Source organism: Pempheris klunzingeri, chromosome 13 (genome assembly GCF_042242105.1).
Source record: "Pempheris klunzingeri isolate RE-2024b chromosome 13, fPemKlu1.hap1, whole genome shotgun sequence".
In the NCBI taxonomy this organism is placed as follows: Eukaryota; Metazoa; Chordata; class Actinopteri; order Acropomatiformes; family Pempheridae; genus Pempheris; species Pempheris klunzingeri.
In genome coordinates this window covers 12208620-12222903 of record NC_092024.1, presented here as the reverse complement: position 1 = coordinate 12222903, position 14284 = coordinate 12208620, and the positions used below count along the sequence as shown (strand labels likewise).

Below are 14284 nucleotides of genomic sequence, written 5' to 3'. Positions count from 1 at the left end.
GTTGCATTTTGCTATAATATCATATAAGTATATATAGTATAGTAGTATAATATAAGTATATGAGGATATTTAATGATTTTAAACAAAACCCAAATAGTTCTAACTAAGGAATGTAACAAGTTGAAAAACTCATTTTAATTAATAAGTTACTGTGGATATGTTCCTAATAACATTAACAAATAGAAACATATTCCACCATTAAAATCAGTATGAACAGTTTTTTTCTCAGTTGCTTTAGGATGAATCTCAAATGACAGTGATCATCCTCAAAACACTGCGTGGATTCTCACACCTCATTTTCTCACAACAGCATACGCAGCCTGCGATGCTTTCATACAGAATTCAAAGATGTTTTCAAATGCAAAACATCACTATAAAATTAGACCACGTGACGGTTTGGATTAGTCAAATGATAACCTACATGTAACACACGTTTTCCACATTTGTCATGCAGACACACTAAACCAAGGAAATGAAAGAAAATATACTCAGCAAATATAACAGATAAAGTGTTGTGCGTAAAATGGATGCATGGCAGAGAATGAAAGTTAAAATAATGCATGTTTTTAGTGATCCTGGTCCTGCTGCACCCTGCTAGTATAAACTACCACTCATTGTACAGCAGTTATGACGTTTAAACTTTTCACTCACTGCTGCTGAGACAAAGTCACTGACACACCTTCAGTTTGTGGGTGTGACAGTAACAGAGGGCTGCTTGCAAATTCATATTCTACAATAATGGTTGTTTGATTCTATGATAAATGATTCGAAAGCAACAACAAGTAGAACAAACCAAATAGAAAAACACTTAGTTTTCACTCCACATCATAGAGTCGTATTGGCAGGGTGTGCAAGATAAGGATGAGCTGACAAGTATTTTAGTTCAGTGACACTGGGACTATCTGGACTTTCTGCAGCTCCAGGAGGATATGACCTGAAGGACAGGCGAGAGTTTCTCCTTCACTCTCTCTGCCTCTGGGAGTTTCTCAGGTTTGTCGCTATGACCCGAGACCATGACTGAGAAACGCTCAAGGTGCTGAACTTAAACTTGGCGACAGCTGCAGAAACTGGAGACCAGCAAGTTTAAATATAGACCCCCTTAAAATCCCGACTGGTGCCCTTGCACTGCCTCAACGCTTCCTTACACATGTATGTTCACACCCTCCCCTCAGTAATGCTGTACCCTCATTTACACTCAGGACCAAATTTACCTGGAGTTTGCTTGTATATGATCAAAAATGTATTTAAGGAGCTCTTTCAACAGATGGTGTTATTGTTACTGTGGGTTAACAGCTCTCTCATTAACTGGAGCCAAACTGGAGGCCTGAAATCATAAAAAAAACAAAAAAACATAGACCTCCAGTGTGTCCCATCAGGCTATTGTCTACTATAAGACACATTTTTAGTTCATTTTTTGATAAAGGTAATTCTCAAGGCAGCTCTCCTTTAAATGGGGCTTTTCGTTGAACATGTTTTTTAACAGTTCATGCAGTGAGCTGTGGCAGACCTGCAGCTGCAGCGCTGCTCAGTTGTTTCCCCTCTACTACAGATCGTCTGCGCCATCTTGTGGCCACAAGGCAGAACTACAAATACAGACACACACACACCAAAACGTAAGAAAGTGAGTTTTTTTTCTCTTAAATTAAACTAATTAAAGTCAGCGTAACTTTTGTAACTATTTATTTTTTAAATTGGTAAAAGTCTTACTTTGCTCGCAGTACTATCATAAGTGACAGATAGATGAACACTGAATCTAACAATGTGTTTTTTTTAATGGAATAATTGGTACAAATAAAATATATTTAAACTGAAATAGAATAAATAGAGAAAAAAAACTATAAAATTATTAGAATAGCAATTAAAATAATAAACAAAAACATCACTATCTATCATATTTCCAAGATTACTGAGGTGAAAACACTTAATTTCACAAATGTTAATATAACGCCGTAAATATGGCTGACTTTAAAAGAGAGATCTTTTTTTCAAATTAATTAAATCAGAAATGTTCATTTTCTAAAGATGTTAGTAATTCAACAACCATTTTCATCTGCGAGCATACATGAAGGATTAAGGGCTCTCCTATATTTAGCCACAGTCTTTTTGCTTCAAGAGAAACATTTTTGAATATTAAAATGTCAGATCCTCACTCATGTCTGGATTAAGTTCTTGAGGAAGACTTGAGGAAGTCTCTTTCTTTATTCACTGTCTCCATCTAGAGGCCAAATACTGAACTGCATCCACTGACCTGACAAACTGACAGAAATAATTCCCTCTCTTTGCATACTTATGTTATAATCTGCCCTCAGTGTAAAACACACTCATCTTCAAACCACCTGTGCATAACAAGGTATTGAGTATGATTTTTATAAGTCCTGCAATGAAACTATTTGTTATGTAAAAGTATTAGCGTCAAAATATACTTATATTACTAAAAGTAAAAGTACTCATCATACAGAAAGGCTCCTTTCAGATTGATATAGTATTATGTTATTGGATTATAAATATTGATGCATAAATGATGCTTTAATGTTGAAGCAGCTAGATGTGGATCATTTATATACATATATTTCATATATTGCTTTAAATAGTGATGAGTAGCACGTGCATTTCCCCCTGAGGACCAATGTTGATGTAATGATATAATTCATTGACTTCTTTACATTGTTAATCTAAATCGCATGGTGGTTAGCACTGTTGCCTCACAGCAAGAAGGTCCAGGGTTCGAATCCCGGTTTGAACCCTGGGTGTTTCTGTGTGGAGTTTGCATGTTCTCCCCATGCTAGCGTGGGTTCTCTCCGGGTACTCCGGCTTCCTCCCACAATCCAAAGACATGCACATTAGGTTAATTGGTAACTCTGAAAGAAGAAATTGCCCGTAGGTGTAAGTGTGAGAGTGAGTGAGAGGTTGTCTGTCTGTCATGTGTCATATGTCGACCCTGACATATAAGCGGTATAGAAAATGGATGGATGGATGGAGGTTAATCTAAATCTGCAACAAGTAACAATAGCTGCCAGATAAATGTAGTGGACAAAAAGTACAAAGCAGCAGAAAATAGAAATTACTCATGTAAAGCACTTCAAAGTAAAGTACTTGAGTAAAAGTACTTAGTTACTTTCCACCACCTGGTGTTCTCCTGCTGTGACATGTCAAAATGTGTTTAGTGAGCAAAGCTGATAGCTTTAATATATCACTTGATATAAATGTCTGTTTTATGAAATGATTCCAAACTAACTGGGGGATGAGGAGGTACAGAGCCCTGCAGCACCCAGTCATCAATTCCTGATGTAATAAAACCCAATAATGTAATCATTTGAAGAATACTGGGAATATTTTTCAGCTGGGTCATTTTATATCAAAGCGGATAATGTAATACTTCTTACACATCTGTGGTACTATGTTGATTTTCTGTCCATGTTCTGTCATTTTGTGTTTTAACGACGTTACAGACGCTGGATCTGAAGTGAAAGAATGACTTTTAGTGCTCAGACTGCACTTTAACCTAAAAGTCAGTAGTCTGGTCATAAAGGGTTATTACGTCACTTTCAATGTCTAATTGACACCATCTTGTCTGTTGACATATAACTGTCATACTGACATCGTGGACATTGGCTCTGTGGCTCTGCATGTTACTGTATCATTTTAAAAATGTTATTACAAGACCAGTCAGGACATTTTATGACATTATTGGTCAAGTTGTTACATTACTGGGTGCTACAGGTGCCACAGTCCTCCTCCTGCTGGGGTCCTCTAGTGGGCAAATCTTGCTCTGCATCTGGATCAACTACATTTGCTGTAGAATTGTTATCTGCTGTATATTAATATTGCAAAAAGGGCAAGCAAGTCATTCTTAATGGTAGCAGGTCTAATGCATGAAGATATTCACCACAATAAGCCAAACAGCACACCAAAACATCAACACCAGTGACATCAGCTGGGTTAAATAAATGGAACACATTTTACCAGTAAGCTACTAAATAAATAACGCAGGTGTTTTGCTTGGATGGAGTGTTTTGATATTTCTGTGGGACTATTTACCTTTTCTTTCCTCTTTGCTGCAGGCCCTCTGACCTCTATCAGGCAGCTTCGTCCACGGCCCGCTCTGCCTATAATAGCGTTCCCACAATGCACCAGAGCGTGTTTTCTCATCATATTTTCACGTCGTGGGCTGTTCGCTACCGGAGCCTGTCAAAACAAGCAGCTGTAATAACCAGCTGGCACGAGGCCTCTTTGTGCGGCAGCGGCTGACTTCCCCCGGCTCTCATAATTGCCTCACATTGTCTGCTTTGTGTCCGCTAACAAACTGCGGGTTTGTGGGCGAAGCAGACGGACCAAGGTTGGAGAGAGATCGACTGATCGATCAGCCCGCCGCAGCCTGAGAGCGATTCAAAGCAGCGGGCTGATCAATGACTGTTCAGACAAACTTACAGAAGCTATGACGCGCACAACATCAGCACAGGAACCAGTGGTTGCATGTGATCGATAAACAGGCCTGTATGGGATTTCCTTACATATGGAGCAATTATGAGGATAGGACCTGAGACTTGTGTAATTTGCTCTAAAGTAATGACTTTAACGAGCAGCTTTGATTAGTTTAGGAGTTTTTACTTTTTGCTCCCCTGGGTTTTGCCTCTCAGGCTACATGCAGACTGGAGCTGCTAACTTTCTTTCTTTTTTCCAGGTAAAAAAAATCTATTTAATCTGCATTTTCATCCACAGTTAATATCCTCTTAAAAAGAAAAGGCAGTAAAGGAAAGTGCTTTAAATCAGAAACCAGACCTGCCAGGTATCTATGAAGAAAATCTACTAATAGTTGAAGTACAATAACCAGTTTTATATTAATTTATCATTTGTTTTGACAGATTTTTAAATATTATAGGCATATATGCCTGTATAGGTATTTGCTTTATGAATATAATATATGTAAACATGCTTCCAAATCTCCTGTTTTTAGGAAATACACTATAAGGCCAAAAGTATGCGGACACCCCAGTGCACAGAGTTATTGTGTCTGCATGTGGTGGTCTCTCGGCCTGGCTCTCTTGTTTCCATTTAGGGGAAATCTTAATGCTATAGCACAAAGTGGTATTTGTGTCCAATTTGTGGCAAGAGTTTGGAGAAAGGCCTGTCTTCATTTAACATGAAAAGAATCCATCAGTGTTGGGATGAACTGAAGTCAGACTGCGGGCCAAACTCTGCGGTCTGAAAATTAAAAAGTTCAGCAATCACGTGTGGGTGTCCACATACTTTTGGCCATTTAGTGCACTGTGATTTTTTTATGACAGAAGATTTTTTTTTTTTATATATACTTTGATGATTTAATTTTTGTCTTGACCACCATCCGAAGTGTTTTTGAAGTGATTTTATTTTGTGCAAATGGGTCGAAGAAGTCTGTCAATCCGTGGAGAAACGAAGTGAGTGAAAATGTGAAAATAACCAGATTCATTAACGCGGTTTGGCTCTGCGGGAGAAGATCCCGTTCACGCGACTAAACACACTAAATCAGACAAGGCAGAAAATATCGATGATATCATGCTGATCTGATAGATAACGAAGCTGATTATTGATGAATTAGATGTGTCTCTGTCTGTGGTGCTGAAAGTCTGGATGAACGACCCTAAATGTAACTTGTGTGAGAAGTGTGAGAAGTGTTTGACTGAATAACCTGCGTTATGTCTGCCTCCATCCTTAGATCTAATCAGGACAGTCAGGTCATGTCCCTCATTACTGCTTCTGGGAATTTGGAGCTTTTAAACAAGTTTACAATCACATACAAACCTCACGTCTTTATAAATGTGACTATTAGGTTAAAATCATTATTGCTGGCAGGGTGGATTAAAATAAAATGAAAGTATTTTGGTGTTTCTCTAACAGAAGGGAAACAGGATTCACTGGAAGTACTGAACACTAAATAAACACGTGAATATACTGTATACTGAATATACTGTAAACACATTTACACTTGCTGGTGGATGGTTAAACCTCTGTAAGGTGATTGTTATTATTATTAAAATTATTTGGATTTCTAAAACCATCTCATCCTAAAAACAGTCTATTTTTGCTTCTAACATGTAACTCCATCTCCATCTCAGTTTGTGTGAAAAGCCTCACAGACACGATCCTCTGGGATCCTTCAGTCACCACCAGGGGGCGTCACTAGCCTGCACTTTCCATTTCCCAGTTTATGATGAGGATGATAATGATGATGCTGTGAAGCCTTCAGAGGATGAAGCAGCCAGCCACACACAATGAATGAGATTGTTTCTTATTCTTTGGACAGAAAACCTCTCTGCTGGGCAGAGAAGCGTCGGCCAGATCACAATAACATGTGCCGAATCACACACACAAAAGCCTCGAATAGATATTTACACGAGGGGCTGTTCAAATGAATACTTTGACATAAATTCATGACCTTTGCACAATGAAGTGGGAGAAAGCCCAGTTGATTTCGTTGATTTTTGGAACGAACTATTTCAATGGCTATTTTTTTTTTTTTAAAGATCACCCAGTGAGTTCTGGTTTAACCTTGTAAACAACAATCAATGGGTTTTTTTAAAAAAAAGTTGTTGGAGTGCAGATAGGATGGAGAGGGCTTTGGCTGAAAAACGAAGAGTGCGGCGAACAAAGGCCCTGCTGAAAAGGACAAGTTTCCCCTGCTGAGTGACCTCGACCACTTCAGTAGGTGTGTGGAGCCGGAAAATGTGACGGCGTGGCAAGATCACTGTTAGCCCTCCCCTGCTTCACTATTATTATTATTATTATTATTATCATTATTATTGGCATGGAACTGTATTCATTTATTGTCTTCATGCAAAAAATAAAGGTTTTAAAGCCCACACAAAGAAGTTAATAGGGCTGTCAAATGAATGTGGGTGAATTGTGAGGCTAGTGGGGATTATAAGGACAAGCAGGGACAGCAGCGAGGACCCAGTGGTTTGCTCAAGTAAAAGTACCAACACCACTGTGTAGAAATACTCTGTTTGAGGTCAATGTCCCACAATAAGCAATTAGTCAAAGGGCAAACGTTTTAACATCTAAATAAACTCACTTAGAGTAGCAAAAGTAAATTCACATCTTGTACAGAATGAGGATGATAAGCATTGCTAGACTGTGGGTGTTTATGCTTTAGTGTGTGAGCATCACTAACGCTGCATGCAGCTGCTGATGTCCTGATCTGGAATAATCCATCATAATTTATTGGTTGACTATACACTCAGTGACCATTTTATTAGGTACACCTGTACAATCTGTTGTAGTCCAATACAACAGTCCTGCCATAACATCCATCTTCACAGCGCTCACAATGTTCAATATCTGTATGAATGTGAAAGTCAAATTATGTGTTTAGTATTGAGGTCATAGATTGAGAAGGTGTTGTACTCGACTACATTATCTATGGAAGTGTTTCTAATTGTTGATCTAGCAATAGTAGTTTATATTTATATGTTTTTATATTTTATTCTATCCTCTTCTTTTTCACTCTTTGGCATTCAGTGCGGATGGCAAAGTAAGATTTTCATTGTACAGGGAAACCTGTTTCTGCACTGTACACATGATAATAAACGCTTTGAATCTTGAATCTCTCTGTTTAAATAAAGGAGGGAGGCAGAATATTAGAAACACCTCTAAATATAATGCAGACCACTAATAATGCTAAAACATATAAGTCACATTTTTAAAATTCATTAGAAATATTGATATTAAAAGCATCATTAAAGAACCTTTATGGCAGAACAGTTGCATTGGATTGAACAGGTGCAGCTAATAAAGTGGATGTTGCAGATTGTGATGATTAATACAAAAACACACCTAAAGTGGGATGACTAGCGACCAAAACTGTCAGATAAATGCAATATTTATCTCAGAAATATAGTGGAGGAGAAGAATAAAGTAGTAGAAACTGAAAATACTCAAGTAAAATAAAATTAAGTAAATGTACTTAGTTAGATTGTACCACTAGAAGGATCTGCAGGACATCACAGTGTATAAAAATAAACCTTCAACACCCAAATTAATGAAATAAACTTTACTGCAGCCTGTTTGAACAGTCTGTAAAACCCAGATTACGTCCAGGTCCAGATCAGGTGTCTGCAGCTGATTTAAAACACTGGATGTGTATCTGGAAGCATGCAGACAGTTTGCCTGAGAAACCAGTCTATTGTTATATTAGTGAGCAGCCTGGGGAGGAAATGTTGGGCCATCAATACCATTATATTTTGTTATGGAGTCCACATTTTAATTTCTGTACTGCATCTGCAGGATGCTCCGTGTCTTCTGAAGTGTTTTAAAGCACAAAGAGGAGCCTGACACTGACTTTGTCGATCAATTGTAAAAGAATTTCTCTATAGAAGTCGTTCAGCATATGACACACTTCACAGGCAGTGAATCTATTACTTTGCCATATTTGATTTTACTCTCCCTGATGGGGAGAAAGCAGGGCAGCAGGTTCTACAGGTATGAGGCCCTTATGGGGCCCCTCAAGGTTGTATCCTTTAAAATACAGAGCTAGGGTAAAAGGTTTTGAAGGTTTTCTGACACTTAAAGGGTGGACTACCTCCGCTTTCTCTCACGTATTAAAGCTGAAGGAAATGCCTGAACGCGGTTATTGTAAAAAACAAAAAAAAACAAGAAACACATTAAATGGTTTTCTGCGCCTGTTAATGTGAGCGAGGAAGCGAGGATTCACTTCACACAGCTGTTAGAGCGCCAAGTGTCCTCACCTTCGTCTAGTATGGCAACTTAAGAGAGGACACGTTTGGACAAGGACATCTTTACAGTATGACATTCCCTCTGCACAATGTTATAGATAACATGTTATTCTGTATGTCACCGCACGCCTACATCATTACATTTCTTAGAGAGCCTGCCCTGCACGCACGCACGCACACACGCACGCACGCACACACACACACCCTGTTTAGACCCACACTGGCACTTTATAGGACTGCTAAGACAATAAATAAACACTTAAATCATATACCAGCACTGGATGTGGCAGACCAGGGTCCTGCATGCATTTACTTTATATGCTTTAATATGTTTTATTCGCTTTAATCTTATTCATATTGCTAAATGCTCATGTATCCTTTATTTGAGCTCTTCCAAAGCAAATCCCCACGCAGTAAAAATGCACTATAAGGCTGTTAATATTAAAATTGGTCTTAACCACATGTGGACGATGAGACAATAACGCATTAGCAATATTCTGATGTAACTGTGCGATCAAATAGAGTATTCAGACCGAACAAAAAGAGGCTATAACACGGGTCCAGTCCAATCAGAAGCAGGCTGAGACAGAAGCAGTGCAGACAGATAGCCGGGCTGTCATGTCTGTGCTGTCATCTATGCTGACAAACTATACTGTGCTCCGGAGTGTCTGCACACTGAGCCACGCTGACAGATTCACTGACAATGAAGACGTATAGTCAAGGCTGCAGCAGGCACTTCATTACTGATCACAACCAAAGCTGAAAGAGCCCCTGCTCTATGTAAGTTAACCGCAGGTCTACTTATCTGACAACTCTTTAACTTGTCAAAATACTCTGAAGCTGAAATACCTGGAGAGGTTCAGCCCACCACGCTCAGAGGAGCAGAGCATGAAATGTTTGCTTTAGGATGTCAAAAGAAAAAAACTAACGAAAATAAAGGAAAGAAAAAAAACAAAAAAGATGTGGCGTTTTAATATACACCAGCCCACGGACTACATTTAATAATTTAGGAATTTACTGATGTGCTGCGCCTATGAGAAGGCTACTACAAGTCAGAAAACAATCAACTGGTAATTAAATCCTTTTAACGGGCCGAGCCATGAGCTCACACTGTAGCGCGCCCCCCACACACACACACACACACACACACACACACACACACACACACACACACACACACACACAGAGGAGAAGTTGTGGTTTCCGTGGCCCAGACTGGCCTCACAGGAGTCTTTTCTTTGCAGAGGGCCCGGCGGTCTCTTCCCTTTACAAAACATCGGCTGGGCCCCTTTTGTCCGCGCGGGGACCCCAGACCCATCATTAGCACTGATTACCGCTGACCAGTTTGACAACCTTATTGACTGCGAGAAAGACTTTTTCATCTAGTCCCCCTGTCGTCCTTATGCTCAATAGAAACGGAAATATTCAGCCATTTTGTCCCCGTGGTTTGAATGAGGAGCAGCAAAAAAAAAAAAAAAAAAAAGAACTCCCCCTCCAGCCCCCATTTATTTCCCTTCACTTGTTTCCCCTCTCTATCTCTCTTTTAGCTTCTGTGTTGTTCAGGCTGAAAGGCTTTTGTCTGTTTCAGAAGTTACTGTAGCCTAATTAATTGCAAATTGGACGAAACCAGGTGTCTGTCCCATCAGTTGGAAAAGCTCAGCTTTAACTTCTGGTTCAATCTGCTTTGCTCACTTTGCTCTTATCCTGTTTATCATCATATTAAGGCTTCACTGTGGGCAATTTGCTCTGACTAAAAGTCTATTTATAGGCCAGCAGAGATGTTTGGTAACACCCGGCGTAGGTAAATCTATTTTACTTAAACAGTTTTCGTCCTGGGAGGGAATATTGTATCCCCAGATTTAATGTTGGGAGGATGCTGCAGACGTGCTGCTGCAAATAAAAACTAGAATAGTTAAAAATGAGAGCAGCTTCACACCACAGTAATAATATTACACCAACAACCTATTGTGTTGATTTCTTTTAATGTGATGTAATAATTAAAGGAGGGATGCTGCTAGATTTAAATGGAGTAAATAAACAAGCCTGCTGTCAATTAAAATCACACCACAAAAATCGATATTTTGTGTAAACACATAATATATATAATAATAAAAAAAACATAATATGCAATAATTTATACGGTTGAGATGACATCAGGCCTGTACGTGTGTTTTAACGCTACACAAAATCTCCCGTTGATTTAGTGATAATAAATAAGATGAGATAACAACATTTGCTCCACGCTCGGCCTGGATACTGAATTAAATCCCGGCTGTCTTGGGAAAATGGACACTTGCAAGGGTTCCGAAGCTCGTCTCGGCACTGTGTGTGCTCCTCCACGGGCAGAATAAAGCCTATTTCCACAATCTGCTGTGTTTTGATCTCTATGATCTCTCTCGCAGATCATCCGGGTTAGTGAGTCGGCCTCTCTGTGACCTCTCGCTGTCACCCTGCATTACAGGACGCAAAGCATGTTGGCCAATTAGGCCTCGCTCTAAAACGTGTCAGGGAATATCGCAGTGAGGCGTCATGCTCACCCAAACTTTTCTCCTCGTGAAAATAAGCAAAGGGAGTTTTATGTAAAAATATTAATAATAATACTATACTACTATATTTCTGTTTTTAACCCACACAGCAATCCAAAAAAAAAAATAAGATTAAACTTAAAACTCTCTTGATGAACAATTATTTTATTAAGTTATCTTTACTTTTTTTTTCCTTTTACTGAAACACATTTTCACTAAAGCGCGCATGCTCAACAGGTTCACCTGTGTACAAGGTAAGTATTAAAAACACCAAGCAAATGAATATGAAATTCGAAGAGACAGAGCAGATCGTTTTAAATACGCAAATAAACATTATTTATAAAACTTTGAAAGTAAAGTAAAAATATCATAGTTCTTTTTCAACATGAAATACCCACAGAGAACAGCAGGTTAGGCGCTCGGATGCCTTCATTTGCCTTTTTTTTTTTTTTTTTTTTAACTTTTCATCTCGGGGCGTTGGTTTATTAGTCCGTCAAATGTGATTCGTCCGTATTTAGTTCAGTTATCCACACGTGGGTAAAACGCAAACAAAGATATAGGCCTAAAGGATAAGGACGGGCAGTCCGCCGCAGATCACAGATCCCCTCATGTTTTGGCACCCGTCAAATATCAGTTTCTGTGTATGTGTGTGTGTTTTTTTTACTCAACGCAGGCACTATGACTTGTTTTATTAGATTGTCTCTCAGTCGGGTCCCCCTGTAATTCATCGACACCCTCGATCTGCCCGTCAGATGTCACATTCACTGTCGCTGGAGGTGATGGAGATGGCCGAGGCGGCTGCCTTGCTGGACAGACTGGCCTCCGGACTGGACGAGTTCCCCAGGCGGTCCACGGTGCCGTCCTCGTCCGCCAGGGAGCGAACCGAGCCGCCGGACAGGACCTGCTGCTGGAGCCTGGGCACAAGACACGGAGAGACGGGAGGACATGGCTTTAACACGTCTCCAGAGCAAGGCCGCTTATTCTCTACGGTATCATCAAAATTATGATTATGATTTTTTTTTTTTTGGGGGGGGGGGGCACTCTTGAAAAATGGATCCGAAAATGAGCCTGTTTATGTGCAAAACAGCTTCTTCCAGGATGTTCTTGAACTGAGGGTCATTTTATTTAGGTATTTTTATCCTGTGTATTTTTTTTTTTTTAGTGTCTAAAAAAAAATCCTCAAACAAAAGAAGTGAAATAAATAATATCATCTCATCGCATTTGCTTTACTGTTTCACCTTTTCTTTTTCAAAAAAATAAAAAATAAAACTCACAATATAAAATTAAATTACGTAAAACTGCCATTTTTGCGGTGCCTATGGTTGAAAACACCCCTTATAAAAACACATAGTACTGCTATGGCAGATGTTATTGTACAATTACTACAGTAAGACTGGTTATAGACAATATAACAGACTTAGACAATATAACGACAGGATATTTGGAAATGTTTCACAAAGATCTGAATAATTAGGCCCTTCTTTATATTTTATTCCGCCCACTATCAGCACTTACTGGAAAATTAGGGGCTGTTTTATCTGTATCAAACGCGACCAATAGAGCAGTGTGACCTCGACCCGAACTGTAATAGGCCTTTCAATAGATTGACTGCAATTGTAATTGGAAATTACACCACATTATCCATCTAACTATAAATAAAATATTAGATTATCATTATTGGTTCACTGGTCTTCTGGGGTGCAATAACAAGCAAATAAGCAAAAAAATAATATGGAAATACAGCCTTTATGTGAGCCTTAATGTTCCTCTCCAGTATTGTGTTCATCTTATTCACTTACATCTGATTCAATTAAAAGAAATACTATTTAGGATCTGCAGAGATTTGTTCTCCCAACAATCTAAAAGAATTTCAGGGGAAATTATTGCAAAACATTGGACATTTTAGTCACCACTGCTGACCATTTTCTGCATTTTGACCCTCATTATAGATACTGCAAGCAACATTTACTACAAGAGAAAAATCCCCCGATTTTAGGATTATAGGATGATTCTGAGTCTAATATCCAGAGAAGTTATGTCAGAAGTGAATGGCTCCAAGCAGCGTGGGTTACGGCCTTTTTAGCTATGTTTAACTGAATGGCTGAATCACATGATGCATACATCCACTCGGGATGTTTTTCTTTTCTACTATGTCCAAATAATTAGTTTTCTGCTGCAGCTATCGTGACCAGAGACCGTCCAAATGATGCACACTGCTCACCTGTTCTTTGCAGCCGCTGCCCTGTCTCTTTGTCTGCGGTTTTTGAACCAGTTTCCTACTTGTGTGGGTGTGAGTCCTGTAGCTTGTGCAAGCTCCCTCTTTTTACTGGGATTCGGGTAGGGATCCTGCAAATACCATTCTCTTAACAAGTGCCGGGTTCTCTCCTTGAAGCAGTGGGTTTTCTGCTCTCCATCCCAAATGGTTCTGGGTAGGGGGAACTTCTTCCGCACCCTGTATTTGTCCACCGGCCCCAGCGGGCGTCCCCGCAGCTTCTCAGCCTCCTGGTAGTGCGCTTCGAGCCACAGCGCCTGCAGCTTCGTGTGCGACTCTTTGGTGAACTTGTGGTTCTCCAGGATGTGGTAAAGTTCACGGAAATTGCCCGTGTGGAAGGCGACGACGGCCCGGGCCCTCAGCACCGACTCGTTTTTGTTGAGGACCTCGCAGGCCGCTGGCGCGACGGGCAGCGACCAGAGGAAGCGGCCGAGGCGCTCGACGTCCCCGCTCTCCTCCAGAGTCTCGCAGACCCCGGCGACCTGCTGGGGGCTGAAATTCAAGATGGGCAGCTGAAACATGGAGGCTTCTCCTGTGTTTCCCTCTCCCCCTCCTTTCTCCTCTCTCTCTCTCTCCTCCGCGTCGACTCCTCCGCTTCTTCTTCCCGTGCGCCAAGGCAGCCCGAGACACCCAGAAAACGAGGCAATCCCAAAGTTACCGAACCAATCGTCTGACCAGCCGTGAAAAACGCAAACACCAAGCGCCGAGGAGGAGGAACGATGCTGCGTGGGGGCCGGCTACCGCATCCTCGGGCTTGGCAAACTTGGCAGGCAAAGGGC

At 40.2% G+C, this 14284-nt stretch overlaps 1 protein-coding gene across 1 annotated transcript; it reads right to left on the bottom strand.

Annotated features, from left to right (window-relative positions):
- Nucleotides 1-11981: 11981 nt before the first annotated feature.
- Nucleotides 11982-14026, bottom strand: six6a (SIX homeobox 6a). Its single transcript, XM_070842577.1, has 2 exons — nt 13455-14026; nt 11982-12147 (listed from the first exon to the last, which is right to left on the bottom strand). The coding sequence occupies exons 1-2, from the start codon at nt 14024-14026 to the stop codon at nt 11982-11984; spliced, it is 738 nt and encodes a 245-aa protein (XP_070698678.1).
- Nucleotides 14027-14284: the final 258 nt, after the last annotated feature.

Excerpts from the sequence above, each read along its gene's own strand:
- six6a (XM_070842577.1), bottom strand. The coding sequence starts at position 14,026 with ATGTTTCAGCTGCCCATCTTGAATTTCAGCCCCCAGCAGGTCGCCGGG. Across the intron at positions 12,148-13,454 it reads GCAGCGGCTGCAAAGAACAG|GCTCCAGCAGCAGGTCCTGT; the intron begins GTGAGCAGTGTG and ends TCTTGTGCCCAG.